This window comes from Trichechus manatus, unplaced genomic scaffold, assembly GCF_000243295.1.
Source record: "Trichechus manatus latirostris isolate Lorelei unplaced genomic scaffold, TriManLat1.0 scaffold00108, whole genome shotgun sequence".
In the NCBI taxonomy this organism is placed as follows: Eukaryota; Metazoa; Chordata; class Mammalia; order Sirenia; family Trichechidae; genus Trichechus; species Trichechus manatus.
The window spans coordinates 6,019,352-6,035,779 of NW_004444044.1; the positions used below are offsets into that span (position 1 = coordinate 6,019,352).

General features: G+C 37.5%; 1 protein-coding gene across 1 annotated transcript in view; it reads left to right on the top strand.

The window, feature by feature from the left end:
* The first annotated feature begins 368 nt into the window (after positions 1-368).
* LOC101352811 (transmembrane protease serine 11B) overlaps positions 369-16,428 on the top strand; it is a 35,119-nt gene continuing 19,059 nt past the window's right edge. The window contains 1 exon segment of the mRNA XM_023737816.1: positions 369-468. Coding sequence (XP_023593584.1) covers positions 369-468 — 100 coding nt within the window.

Genomic DNA, 16,428 nt, shown 5'->3' on the forward strand with positions numbered 1-16,428 from the left:
AATTATAAGGTCTCCATTAGCTAACATACTTTGGTATGTCTGTACCCTTCTTATAATCACAGCCTTGCATGGTGATAGCCAGTGGCAGAGGCTCAGAAGATCTTGTGTGGGGGTCTTCCTGCCGTGGAGGCAAGGCCCAGAGAGGCCCAGCAGCAGAGCAGAAGCCTTAGGCCGTGTGGTAGTAGCCAGAGGCAGCAGTGACAGGAACACAGCATCTGACCTGAACCACAGCATGAACCACATGCTGAACCACAGCATGCCTGCCTATTGACATAAGAATGAACATGGGTAATTTGAGGAAGGGTAAGCGTTTCCCTTTTGAGAATCTGTTGTTATTGTTTACCATTTGCCTTCTATAAAGAGTAATAATGGCTTTCACTTTGCCAACACTGTGCAAGTGTCTCATGTGCCCGGCTCAATCACAGAGGAACACAGCACCCCTAGAATGGTTGATGCTAGTGGTTGAGCGTATGTGTCTCATCCCCAGCAGTTTTACGGCTGCCTGAAAGTTTGAGGCAGAGCCTGTCTGCATGTGCAATGCAGATAGACAGTGCAACACAATCGTACTCTACTTCTCTAGTCCATTCACTCTTCCACTCTCCTAGATGACTATGTAATACCCTAACACTTCCTTCATTCCCACTCTCCACTGATGATCCTTCTTCTTACCCTGAAGCATTGAAAATTGAAGCAGTCTGAAGAAAACCTAAACAGACTCGCTCCACCACATCTACTCATCTACCAGCAGCTGCACCTGCACACTCTACCTGTTAACACAAATCTTCCCATCTAAAACCAATCCCTCCACCTGTATACTAGATCCCATCTTCTCTCATCTACTGAAGGAAATTGCTGAAGAAATTTTTGCCTCCTTCTGCTACATGGCTAATTTTTCTCTTTTTGTTATTCCCTCCATCTTAAAACAAACACACAAAAACGAAAAACTTCTCTTGACCCCACTTCCTTTATCAGCTCAGTAGCTTCTTGAAAATATTGGCCTGTATTTGTTATCTCCTATACTTTTCCTCCCATTATCCCTTATATGTATTACAATCAAATTCTGGCCTTACCATTTCACTGAAACTATTCTTTTCAAGGACATGAATAAGCTCCTTGTTACTGATCCAAAGGTCAATTCTCAGTTCTCTTACATGTCTCATCAGTAGCATTTGACACAGTGGATCGTTTCCTCCCCCTTGATATACTATCTTCTTTGTCTTCCAGGGCACCACGCTCCTCTTATTTTCTGCTCACTTCACAACTAGTCCTTTTCAGTCTCATTTTCTGCTTAGTACTTTTGTCCTTGACTTCTTAATGACTAGTTACCCCAGGGCTAAGACTCTTACTTGGTGATCTCATCCATTTCATGATATTCTAAAATTTTTATCTTCAACCCAGACCTTGCTCCAAAATTCAAACTCATATGTCAAATTGCCTATTGGACATCTCCATTCAGATGTCTACTAATCATCTCAAACAAAACATGTCCAAAAGTGAACTGCTGATCTTTTCTCCAAAACCTGTTACATCCACTGTGTTCTCCATCTCAATGTAATTCTTCCAGATGTTCAGTTCCAAAATCTTGATATCATCTTGACTCTTGTCTTTCTCTCATATCTCAAATCTAAAATATTTATAGTCTATTGTATTCTAGTATATTAATATTTTCTAGAAGTTTGTCTAAACTGAAGCTCATTTATCAATCATTTGTAATCTGCTGCACCATTTGAAAAGAATGTTATTTACCACTTCTCTCATTCTCTGATTCTTCATAATTCCAGAAACATTAGCATTAGTTCTTCAGTAATCACTTACAAGTATTTTTGTTACCTTGGGATGTAGTTCATTTTGGACAAAGAACCTTGAAAGTATAATAGCAGAGTAACTTCCTGAAATCACTTAATTCCTCTTGAGCTTCTACTACCTACAATTCCTCCTTTTGAGAGTTCGAAAACTCTCCGTTTTTGGGGCTTGTCAAGATAGCTCAATTAGTCTGCGTGTATTCTCTTTAGGCATTAACTGGCACAATCAACTTTCTTGGGCATTTAATGACAAGAATTGGTCTTCAGTTTCCCCAGCTTCTAAAATTTATATTTCCAGACACAACCTCTTCAATGAACTTTGTTCTCACATATCCAATTACCTATTCAACAGCTCCACATAGATATCTATAAGGCCTCTCAAATGGAGAATGTAAAAAAATGAGATCTTGATTTCTAATTTCCATTCTCTACTTTTCCCAGTGAGAGCCCTAGTGGCACAGTGGTTAAAGTGCTCAGCTGCCAACCAAAATGTTGGTGATTTGAACCCAGTAGCCCCTCCATGGGAAAAAGATGTGGCAGTTTGCTTCCATAAAGATTTACAGCCTTGGAAACCCTACAGGGCAGTTCTACTCTGTCTTATAGTATTGCTATGAGTCAGAATTGACTCAATGGCAATGAGTTTGGAGTTGTTTTTTGGCTTTTCCCAGTGGTTCTATCTCAGTTAACAGCATCATCACTAGTTGCTTAGGCCCCAAATCTCTCCCACCACATTGAATCCACTAGCAGATCTTGCCAGCTCTACCTTCAAAATATACCAGACTCTGGCCACTTCTTACTACCTCTTCTACTGTCTCTGCTGTCCAAATCACCATCTTTTTCACCTGGATAACTGCAATAGGCTTGTAACTGGTCTCCCTGCCTCCTGCTCCTACTCAACCCTGGCACCCAGTTTCTTATTTACACAGCGCCTCTGAGAGTCACTTATAAATCTGACCATATCAACGTCTTACAGAGGCCTTCTTTGGTACTTTATCTCACATAGTAACCTCTCTTACTCACTTTACTTTTACCCCACTTCATTTTCTTTAGTCATCTCTGTTTGACACTGAACACACACGCATGCACACACATGCACACACAAAAATATAAATATGTATGTATTTATTGTCTTACTTCTACACTAAAATGTAAACTCTATGAGGTAGGGACATTTTCATTCTTGTTTGTTGCTATATTTTCAATGTATCTGACACATGATATGCATTCTATTATTATTTATCAAATGAATGAAATAACACTTTCAGGTCCTGAAATTTTCTAAGAGAGAATCTGAAAGATGTTAATCAGGGTTCAGGATGCTTGGCTGAGACAAGTGGTATTGTTTCCCTTTGTCTTTAAATTACATGGCTTATCATTATTCAAGCACCATTCTAATTGATTAATTTTCTTAACAATCCTGAGACCAGAAAGTGGTGTCTTGGTTAGTGAACATAATACAAATATGTTTTGGTCTTTGGTCCAGTGGTTTCTTTCTTTTTTTTTTTAAGGTGTGTTAACACACAGACACACGTGTTCCTCACCTAGCTCAGCTATTAGAATGGCTTTGTCTTCAGATGGAGTTCTGGTATTAGCTCTTCCCTTAAGGCTGGAAAGGAACATTGTTCTCCTCTTTTACATCCAAAACAAAAACCAAATCAGCTGCTGTCTGGTTGATTCTGACTTGTGGTCACCCCATGTGCGCAGAGTAGAATTGCACTTCATAGTGTTTTCAAAATTGTGAGCTTTCAGAAGCAGAACATCAGGACTTTCTTTGTGGACTTGAACCTCCAGCCTTTTGGTTAGTAGTCAAGGGCTTAACAATTTGCACCACCCAGGAACTCATTCTTTTACATTAGATTACCAATAATAGTTCTTGTTTTTCATGATGGTGCATTATATTAGTTATCTATGACTGAGTAACAAATTATCCCTATCTTAGTTACCTAGTGCTGCTATAACAGAAATACCACAAGTGGATGGCTTTAACAAAGAGAAATGTATTCTTTCACAGTTTAGGAGGCTAGAAGTCCCAATTTAGGGTTCCAGCTCGAGGGGAAGTCTTTCTTTCTCTGTCAGTTCTGGGGAAAGGTCCTTGTCATCACCCTTCCACTGGTCAAGGAGTGTCTCAGCACAGGAACCCGAGGTCTAAAGGATGTGTTCTGCTCCTGGCACTGCTTTCTTGGTGGTATGAAGTCCCCCGTCTCTCTGCTCGCTTTTCTCTTTTATTATCTTTAAAGAGATTGATTTAAAACATAACTTAATCTTGTAGATTTGAGTCCTGCCTCATTAATATAACTGTCTCTAATCCTGCCTCATTAACATCATAGAGGTATGATTTACAGCATATAGGAAAATCACATCAGATGACAAAATGAGGACAATCACACAGTATTGGGAATCATGGCCTGGCCAAGTTGACACACATTTTGGGGGGACATAATTCAATCCATAACACCCAAAATTTAGTAATTTAAAACAAACATTTAATATCTGCAAGTTTCTGTGGATCAGAAATCTGGTCACAGTTTAGCTGAGTGTCTCTGGTTCAGAGTATCTCATAAAGTTGTAATTAAAGTGTTGCAATCAGTTGTTTCAAGGTTTAACTGACAGAGTATCTGCTAGTCTTTCAAGGTTTAACTGAGAGAGCATCTGCTTCCAAGCTCACTCATGTGACTATTGGAAAGCCTCAGGTCCTTGCTGGCTGTTGGCCAGAGACATCATCAGTTCCTTTCAAATAAACCTTTTCTTAGGGCAACTCGCAACATGGCAGCTAGCTTCCTTTGGAGAGAGCAAGTGAGAAGCCACAGTTTTTTTTGTAACCTAATCTTAGAAATGAAATTCAGCCATCTCCCAGCTTCATTCTACTCTGTAGAAGTAAGAAACCAAATCCAGCCCATACTCAAGGGGATTATTACATAAGGATGTGACTTCCAGGAGGCACGGATCTTTGGAGGCCGTCTCAGAGACTGCCTACTACGGTATGAACTTGGAAGAGATTCCTTGAAATTAGGGCTCCATTTCATTGCTGTGGTCCTCGCTGGCCCTATTATCAATATCTTAGCTTGGGTTCTCCTGAAAACAGAACCTAAGACAATGGCTTCAAGCAGATAGTTTCCTGGAAGTGATCTATCTTCTACGAGTAGGGGACCAGGAAGAAAGAAATAAGAAAGAAGGATAAGCCAAAACTTAGATGTGTTATTGAGTTGGCACAACTGTGGAGGAATGATGTTCCATCTAACCGACACTTTCTGAAGAGCCCTATAGACTTCTCACAATTGTGCACCTGAAAAACAAAAGGGGAAGCATTTTCCCTTATTATTGAGGGTTACCCGATAGTGCATTATTTGTTTGCATTTTGGGGTTGTACAGATGTGAGGGCTGATCAGGCTCCCATAGGCGTCTTGTGCTGAGGTTTTAGAACAGCCTTAGGACAGCCTGAGGAAAGGTGATGTCAGACTGAAGAAGGTTGAAGTCTGTGCAGAACTGGTTGCCATAACTATGTCTGGAATTGAGATGAAGTTGAGAAGATATGAGGTGATGCCCAAGAGATTTATGATACAATGTAGGAGCCTAGGAAAAACTGGACACTCAGTGATGAAAGAGTCTGCCCTCACAAAGCCACGTACAGTTCACCCACATGGCTGTTCCATGCCTCTTCATTTTAGTCCTTAAGATTAGAAATTATGGCTCCTCTCCTGTCCAAAAACTATTTCCTGCCATAGAATGACTGTTGATCAGATTAGCCGTTGTCATGACCCCATGGCTCGCAACAGATATTCACACACCCAAAAATAAGAATCTTGTTATAAAGGCACTGACCCTAAGGTCTAGGATGCTAATTTATATCATAATCATATTTTTATATATACACACTAAAATGAGAGAAAGGAAATAAACCGAAATGTTAAAAGTGGTTTTCTCTACATTGGTGCTGTTCAGTAGAAATATAATATGTCACATATGTAATTTTAATTTTCTAGCAGCCACATTAAAAACATTAAAAGAAACAGATGAAATTAATTTTCATGTTATATTTTATTTAATCTAATGAATAAAGAATATTTTCATTTAACATGTAACCAATATAAAAATATGCAAAAGATAATTTACATTCTTTTTTTCTCTGAAATCATGCTAGGACATCTTAATATACACTAGTCACATTTCAAGTGCTCAATAGCCACATATGGCTAATCGTTGCTGCACTAAGCAGCATAGCTCTACCTGATGGGACTAACGATGTTTGCTATTTTTTTTTGTTTCAGCTTTTTACAATGAGAATGTGTTCCTTTTACAAGCACAAATAATTAATAAATGCTAATAAAAACTTGGAAAGTCATATGTAATTCTCATTGTCTTATGGGATATTCATATTACAATATCCAGAAATGGTATTATTTCCATTTCAAAGTCATTCTAAACCTTACAACTTCACTATTGCTTGTTTAGTTTTATCTTGTCCTAATCCTTTAAACTGCAAAGCCTTGAGAAGTACTGCATAGGTCATTAACTAAATCAATCATACTTTGTGACTCATTTTGACTGATCTTTTTTTTTCCCCTCTCAACTCATTTATTTACTAAATTACATGATACACATTAATAGAGATTACAACCTTGAATGAGATTATCATTCTGCTCTCAACACACTAGTTGGGGAAGTAGACGCATTTACAGAGAGAGGCATTGAAAGGATGCTTTGGGCACTCCTAGGAAGGATATACAGCCTAGATTAAATGTGTAGGGTAGAGTTTTCAGGAGAAGATGATTGTCCTGTCCCTGGTTAGATCTCTTTTATTCTTCACATTGATTATTTCAAACCTTCTACATTCTCCTTAAACTTAAAAGGTTATCATCTTCCACTTAATTCTTAGCAAAAGAACTTGCATTCTATTTTACTAGGAAAAATTAACTCATTGGATAGCACCTTTAATATTTTGCCACCAAGTTTACCAACTTACCGTCTCTGTTCTATCCTTTCCTTCTTCCTTTTTTTTGTTGCAATTTTATCTTTGATTTATCTCCAGTATCTGCTTTAAAGAGTCCTGAAAGTTAATGCATTAGAAATGGAATGTTCTGGATAATGAAGTATTCTAGTAAATAGAATTAATTTTACATTAACTACAAAGGAATCACAATAACTTTTACCTTTAAAATTATTCTAAAATGTTTTTCTCTTATTTCAAAATTTATTAATAACATTTATTAGTTCTGAGCATTTAATTAAGTGCCAGCATTTTGCCAAATGCTTTGAATGGGTTATGTTATTTAATACCCATCATGACCATTTTGAATTGGACAATCGTAGGGTCTACTATGCCAGGAATGACAAATTGAAGAGGAATGGCATTGCATTCCTGGTCAAAAAGAACATTTCAAGACCTATCCTGAAGTACAATGTTATCAGTGTTAGGATAATATCTATACGTCTACAGTTAATACCACTATTATTCAAATTTACACACCAACCACTAAGGCCAAAGATGAAGAAATTGAAGATTTTTTACCAACTTCTGCAGTCTGAAATTGATCAAACATGGAATCAGGATGCATTGATAATTACTAGCGATTGGAATGTGAAAATTGGAAACAAAGAAGAAGGGTTGGTAGTTGGAATTTATGGCCTTGGTGATAGAAATGATGCCAGAGATCATATGACAGAATTTTGCAAGACCAATGACTTCGTCATTGCAAATATCTTTTTCCAACAACATAAACGATGGCTATACATATGGACCTCGCCAGATGGAATACACAGGAATCAAATCGACTACATCTGTGGAAAGAGACAATGGAAAAGCTCAGTATCATCAGTCAGAACAAGGTCAGGGATTGACTATGGAACAAAGCATCAATTGTTCATATGTAAGTTCAAGTTGAAGCTGAAGAAAATTAGAACAGGTCTATGAGAGTCAAAGTATGACCTTGAGAATATCCCAGCTGAGAGAGTCAAAGTATGACCTTGAGAATATCCCAGCTGAATTTAGAGACCATCTCAAGAACAGATTTGATTCATTGAAGACAAATGACCAAAGACCAGACGACTTGTGGAATGACATCAAGACTATCATAAATGAAGAAAGCAAGAGGTCATTAAAAACACAGGAAAGAAAGAAAAGAGCAAAATGGGTGTCATAAGAGACTCTGAAACTTGCTCTTGAACTTCAAGTAGCTAAAGTGAAAGGAAGAAATGATGAAGTAAAAGAGCTGAACAGAAGATTTCAAAGGGTGGCTCGAGAAGACAGAGTAAAGTATTACAATGAAATGTGCAAAGACCTGGCATTAGAAAACCAAAAGGGAAGAACATGCTTGGCATTTCTCAAGCTGAAAGAACTGAAGAGAAAATTCAAGCCTCATGTTGCAATATTGAAGGATTCTACTAGGAAAATATTAAATGATGCAGGAAGCATCAAAAGAAGACGGGAGGCAGAGCCAAGAAGGCAGACTAGAACTCCTGCTGCAACAAAGACCTGAAAAACCAAGTAGAACAGATACAGACATCAATCCTAGAACCCTGATCCATAAATGAAGGGATAAATTATTAGATTGGAAGTCACTCAGGAGAAGAAAAAACTGATAGAAAATGGGGAAGGAATAGATATACAGAGTGGAGGTTTCTGACCAAATGGCAAGACTCAGCATTGCCATCTTGGAATATTGCCAACAACCCTGCATGTAGAAAGGCACCTCCACTGGAATTCCCAACAGTTGATAGAGGTAGAGTGTGGACACACCTAGGACTAAGTAAGACCATGTTTGCTGGCTGCAACTCGACGAGAAGCTCAGACTCTTTCACCCAGTAACCACAGGAGAATGCTTCTACAACCCCCCCACCCCTCTAGTGAACAGTGGCTATAATCATCCCATCATGGCAACCCCAACTGTCGGGAACCAGAGTACCAACCCACCTATTGCCCTCCTCCATCTTTCCCCCTCTGCCGCTGCCTTCATAACCCCTCCTATCTCTCTCCTCTTTCCTGTCACATGCAGCCCTGAGAGGACCAGACTTGGACCCAAGGCCCCTTCTCACTGCCTCTGGACCCCTTCTGCTGCCACCTGCGGCCCTGAGGGGACCCAACTCAGACTGCTGGCCCTTTCCTTCTGAATCCAGACCCCTTCTGCAACCTGCTGCAGCCCCGAGGGACACAACCCAGACCCCAGGCCCCTTCCTGCCAGCCCTGGACCCCTCTCGACACCACCTGTGGCCCGAGGGGACCCAAACTGGACCCCAGGCCCTTCCCAACCAGCTCTAGACCCTCCTGCATACCTCAGTAGCCCCACTGCAGCCCCCAGCCCAGTTCACGCTCCAGACGCATGACCCATCTCTGCCCCTTCGCTTCCTGCTGGACCTGCCCTGCTGCACTATAGCTGAGTGACTGGCCCTGCACACCAGAGCAAGGTGATGATAACTATCATGCCCACAGATGAGCAAGCAACAAAGCACGCCTGGCCCACCCCACCCACCCAGACATAACCAAAAAAAAAAAAAAAAAAGCAGGACAAAACAAACAAATCTACAATCAATAAATAAAGAAAGCAATACCTGAATGTCTCAGAGACAGCAGACAATACCAAAACATATTAAAAAACAGGTCATGATGGCTGCAGTAAAAGACCAGAATAAGGCACTAGTTGACCTTCCAACAGAAGAAAAGGCACTGGAACTACCTCATAGGGAATTGAAAAGTCTAATATTCAGGGCTCTCCAAGAGACTAGGAAAGAGATCAAGCAAAATGCAGACAAAATCATGGAAAACACTAACAAAACCAACCAAAATATAGCCAAAATCAAGAAAACACTGACAAAACAATAGAAGTATTCAAAAAAATAATACAGGAATGAAATGACCAAATAAACAGTTAGAAATAATACAAAAACAGCAATTAGAAATCCAAAAGGTAAACAACAAAATTTCAGAAATAGACAATGCAATAGAAGGTTTTAGGAGCAAATTTGAAACAATGGAAGACAGAATCAGAGAAATTGAAGTCAAATCCAAAGATGTCAATTTTTGAGGAAAAATCAGAGAAAAAAATGAAGAAGAATGAAGAAAACCTAAGAACTATGTGGATACAATCAAGAGCAAAGGCTGTTGTCTTTGATCTCCAACAGGAAGTGTTTCAAGTCCTCTTTATTTTCAGCAAGCAAGACTGTGTCATCTCATCTAACTCAATTGCCATAACATAGTTTTTAAAGAAAATGTTCTGCATCCTACTTTAAGTAACATCTGGGGTCTGAAAAGGTTGTGAGCAGCAATGTAAGATACTCCACTGGTCGCACCTCGTCTGGAGCAAGGGAGAATGAAGAAAACCAAAGACACGAGACAAAGATTAGTCCAAAGGACTAACGGACCACAACTACCACAGCCTCCACCAGACTGAGTCCAGCACAACTAGATGGTACCTGGCTACCACCACCACTGTTCTGACAGATATCACAATAGAGGGTCCCAGACAGAGCTGGAGAAAAATGTAGAACAAATTCCAACTCACAGAAAAAGACAAGACTAGTCTGACAGAGACTGGAGAAACCCTGAGAATATGGCACCACACATCCTTTTAGCTGAGTACTGAAGTCACTCCTGAGGTTTACCCTTCAGCCAAAGTTTAGACAGGCCCACAAAACAAACAATAATAAATGTAACTCGACCACGTATACGAAACTAAATGGGAACACTAGCCCACGGGCAAGGAAGAGAAGCCAGGAGGAGACAGGAAAGCTGAACAAATGGAAATGGGAAGCCCAAGGTCAAGAAAGGGAGAGTGTTGACACATCATGGGGGTGGCAACCAATGTTACAAAACAATATATGTATTGTTTACTGAGAAACTAATTTGTTCTGTAAACCTTCATCTAAAGCTCAATAAAAAACAAATGAAGAAAAAACATGACATTGTGTCATTTGCATATTGCAGGTTGTTAATGAGTCTTCCTCAATCCTGATGCTGCATTCTTCTTCATATAATCTAGCTTATGAATCCTACTTTTCTTGAATATACACAAAATCGATTCCTTGTGAATTGTTGATCTAAATGTAAAATGTAGAACATTATGATTTATAGGTGAAGGCATACAAGGATATCTTTACAAATGGCAGAGCATTCTTAAATGGACCACACATGCATACACATAAAACATTAACCACAGAAGAGATTGAGGATGATAGGGTAATTTTAGGGCAGTGAAACTATTCTGTATGATAATATAATGGTGGACATATGATATGCATTTGTCAAAACCCATAGGACTGTACAACATAAAGAGTTGAACCTTAATTTAAACTATAGACTTTAGTTAATGTAAACTATGGACTTTAGTTAATAATAACATATCAATATTGTATCATCAATTGTACCAAATTCATCACAAGAATATAAGATGTTAATAATAGAAGAAATTGTGTTCAGCAGGGAGAGGGGATATAAGGGAACTCTGTGCTTTCTGCATAATTTTTCTGTAAACCTAAAAAACTAGCTGTCATTGAGTCAGTTCCAACTCATGGCAACTCCCTGTGTGACAGAGTAGAACTGTGCTCCATAGCATTTTCAATGGCTGATTTTTTAGAAGCAGATAGCCAGGGCTTTCTTCTGAGGCACCAACATTTTGGCTAGCAGCTGAGTGTGTTAACTATTTGCACCACCCAGGAACTCCATAAACTTAAAACTGCCCTAAAAATACAGTCTATTAAAAAAAAAAGAAAAGATTGATAAATTTTAACTTAAAATTAAGAAATTCTGTTTTCTAAAAGAAATCACCTTTAAGGATTTCTACCTTCAGTAATGGCAAGGTAGTTTATATCAGACTAATTCCTTATGTGTAAATAATTATAAACTCTAAAAAAAATGTAAAAAAACAATCATATGAAGGCACTGGGAAATGACAAAAAGCAGGCAGAAATTGGAGGGGAGTCAATTCATGAAAGAAAGAAACTGCACTAGGTGAGATTCATGTAAATCTATCTATCATCTATCTGTCTATCTATCTTTGCCAGATAACATTGGCCAGTCAAGATGGAAAGGGACAGCTAAAAGTCAAGCAGAAAGCCACAGTCTTACTGGCTTTAGGAGTCAAAGGACAAAGTTTGGGACTGCCAGTGTGGCTGAAAAATGGGGAAAAATCCTGAAGTGGTATAATATCAACTCTAATAGACTATGATAAATATGCATAGTATTAGTTCTTAGGGTAATTATTAAAAATAATGAAAAAAGAAGGTCAAGATATTGATTGGTTAAATAAATACTCATGTTAAAATAGAAATAAAATGTAGAAATATGAAAACAGGTGAGGGGAAAATGTAAATTTGTAAAAGTCTTTAAAAAAGACAGGAAAGGAGAAAAAATGCACACTTTCTCTACCAAAATGCACTCTACCTCCATGCAGAGGAGGAAGGGGTATGTGGTAAGAGGCCAAAAGTGTTCAGGAAATTAGAAATTATCTAAATTACTCTTATTTTATTTAAACTTTGCAAAAGTGAAAGAGAATTAGAGAAGTTTTTTTAAAAAACAAAAAGGGTTCTGGATATTGATAGATTTTTGAAGAAAATTTAAGAAAAAACATAGAAATATTGATTACGTCCTTACACTTACTTGAAAAATAATAGACATATGTTTTATGAACTAATATTATTTCTCTAACCGTGTGTATATGTATGTGTTCTATCTTTTTAACTCTGAAACTGTCTGAAGAAAGATGAGTTTTGGTGTTAATTCAAAGCTAGGAAATAATTATCATATTCAGATTCCTAATGACAGTTTCAATAATAAAATAATTCTTTTTTACATTGCAAAACAATAGAAAAATATCGGAAATGTGCATCTTATGATTAAACAGAGTTATGTTCTAGGTTTGAGAATCTCAACCTAATTATTTGATAGGCAGGTTCTTGGTTTAGTTACTTGTGCAGTGTTGTGTAGTGAATATTCTGTGTCTTCAAATTCTCTTGACAAAAAGAAAAATGATTTATAACACAGACCTGTTACAGCAATAAAATAATACTATACACCAGATCAATTTCCTTTGCCTTTTTATAATAAGAGCTGAGTCCCTTATTAAAGAAGGGCTTACATTTCTGATATAATTTTCTTGATCAAAAAAGATTATATGAGAACAGAATTTAAAATTCTTATGGAATCCAGGCTTTCTGGAGCCATGGAGGCTGGACAAACCCCTGGAACTACTGCCCTAAGAAAATCTTTAAACCTTAAACCAAAAATATTCCCTGAAGTCTTCTTAAAACCAAACAATCCAAAACCCAAAAAACCCATTACTGTCTAGTTGATTCTGACTCATAGCGACTCTATAGAACAGAGTAGAACTGCCCCATAGGATTTCAAAGACTGTAATCTTTATAGAAGCTGACTGCCAACTGCCACAGAGTGGCTGGTGGGTTTGAACCATCCATCTTTTGGTTACCCACTGAGCTTTTTAACCACTGTGCCACCAGGGCTCCCTTAAACCAAACAGTAGATTAGCTTAGCTAGGAAAGAATGTTTGCCTTGAGCATTGTGCTCTCTTAAGATCTATCTACATGTGCTCGAATAGACAAAAGCAACTCAAGAGATTATATAGGAAACTTAGGTGGCAATGAGTTTAATTGGGGAGGAACAACTCAGAAAAGGAGAGTGAGAATGCTGGCATAAGTTGAAAAATGTAATTTGTAATTAATGTCACTGAATTGTATGTGTAGAAACTGTTGAACTGGTGAATGTTCTGCTCTGTATATCATCAACAACAAAATAAAATTATAAAAAAATTTTAAAAAGATTATATGATTTTGTCTCTACAAGGGTATCTATCCCAAAGTAAATACATTTAATGGTAAATTTCAGAAGTATTCCCATTGAGGTCAGAAACAAGACAAGTGTGGCTGCTATTGCCACCAATATTCAACACTGTATTGTGGGTTTTAACCAAGCAATAATGTAAACAAAAGAAATAAGAGCAATAAGAATTGAAAAAAATTCAAAATTGTCACTATTTACAAATAATATAATTGTCTATGTAGAAAATACAAGAAAATCTACAGGCAACTACTAATATTCATAAGAGACTCAGCAGATTTTCTAGATATACTATCTACTAATACCAATCAGTAGCATTTCTATACAGTAGCAATAAACAATTAGAAAATATAATAAGAAAAAAGACACCATCCATAACTGCAAGCAAAACTCTAAACATAGAAGTAAATATATCAAGGATGTTCTTTATATTCCTTTATGAGGAAAACTGCAAAATGCAATTAAAGGATAGAATAAAAAACCTGAACAAGTAGAGAGGTAAACCATATTCATAAATGATTAACATCATAAAGATGTCTGATCTTCCTAAAATATTCTATGAAATAAATAAAATTTCTATCAAAATCTGAAAGTCCTCCTTGGAACTTAATAAACTGATCCTTAAATTCACATGGCCGAGTAAGTAAGAAGTTAAGAATGACCAATATAAATTTGAATAAAAATAGTATTGAGACATATATGCACTCAGAAATCATGACTTACTGTAATCTATAGCAAAGATTGGCAAACCATAGCCCATGGGCCAAATGTGTCTCGATGCCTGGTTTTGTAAATAAAGTTTTATTGGAAAAAAGTCATGCTCATTTGTTTATATATTGTCTATGGCTGCTCTTGTCCTGCAATGGCAATTGAGTAGTTGCAACTGCAACCATATGACCTGCAGAGCCTCAAATATTTACTATCTGTCTCTTTACAAAAAAAGATTTGCTTTCCTCTGTTCTATAATAACCATTGGCAGAGGAAAAGATAAATAGACCATTGAAACACAATAGAGAGCTAAGAAACATGGAGATGCCATTTATGAAATAGGAGGCATTACACATAAATGGAAAAAGGATGAACTTTTAATAAAGGGATCTGTGAAAACTGGCTATTAATAAGAAAGAAAAATAAAAAACACAAAATTAGAAAATTATTTCATACCACCACAAAAATTAATTTCTGAAGTTTTTTAAGATCTGAATATGAAAAAACATAACTTTAAATTTTAAACGACAATACTTTAAAGAAATCAAGAAGGCAAAGATTTTTTCTAACATTTCTTCTCTCATACTACAAATTATAAAGGAAAAAGTATGATAAATTAGACTAATATGGATAAAACTAAAAACAAAAACCAAGCAAACCCTGTGCATGCAAAGACATCATTAAATAATGAAATGTGAAGTTATACCTTGGGAATAAGATATGATTCTAACAAATTAATATCCAGTATATGTAAAGAAATATCCCTGGTGGCACAGTGGTTAAGCGCTCAGCTGATAATTGAAAGGTCAGCAGTGAGAACCCACCAGCTGATCTGCAGGAGAAAGATACAGCAGTCTGCTTCCATAAAGATTACTGTCCTGGAAACCCTATGGCATACTTCTACCTTGTCCTATAGTGTTGCTATGAGATGGAATCGACTCCATGGCAGTGAGTTTGGTTTTGGTTTGAATATGTAAAGAATTCATGCATACCCATAAGAAAAAGGATAAACAACCTGATAGAAAAAATTAACTAAGGCTATGAAGAGGATTCTCAGAAAAGGAAACTCAAATTCCCCTCCCCACTAAAAATGTGAAATGGTGATTATTCTCACTGATAATCAGAAGAATGCAAGTATAAACTATACAAAATAGAATTTCATTCACATCAGAATGACAGCAATATTAGTTATACTAAAGCCAGGGGCAGATTAACCAGTGAGCAACGTACGCACGGGTTTACAATTTTACATCAAAGATGTGGTGAAAAACAGGTGAAATTGTTCATTGAAGATTAGTAAGTACACACAAGTAAGCTCCTGTGTACCTTGCTTATTGGGTAATCCAGTCCTGATTAAAACTGATACCTTATGAAAAGTCATTTGCCAAAAATTTCTATAACTGGTTATAACTAGTGTCTTAGGCTGGGTTCTCTAGAGAAGCAAAACCAGTAAAGTGTATAAATATGTATATATATATAGAGAGAGATTATATCAAGGAAACAGCTCACGTGACTGTAGAGGTTAGAACGTCCCAAGTCTGAGGATCAGGGTAGAGGCCCCTCCCAAGTCACACAGCTGCAGAAGCTGGCAAGCCCAAGATCGGCAGGTTGGAGAGCACAGCTCCCGCTCACAGGCTGTGCAGATCAACGAATCCCAGGTTCGGCAGATAAGCTGACAGCTCAAGTCCCAAGAACGGGAAATGAGATGACATGAAGCAGCCACAGGATCCAGAGAGAGCAAAAAGCCAGAACGTCTGGTTATATACAAATGTGGGCCACACCCACAAGGAGACTCCCTTTCATCTGATTGGCTACTCTCAGTATATTCAATCACGGAAGTGATTATATTAAAACACTGAGAATCATGGCCCAGCCAAGTTGGCACACAATCTTAACCATCACAGTCCACCCCTTGTCAACTTGGCACAAGTACACATCTCCTTAAACCATACATAATCTCTGAATAAAGACAATTAGAAAGTCATACTTGCACCTAACATGATACAACTAACATGCGTACAATCAAAAATGCACTAGCCCCATTTACAGCTTATATTTTATAAGCGAAGGAAACAAAAATATCTGATGCACACATACAAAGTAGAAATACTCATAACAATTACAGTCTCCATTTCTGCA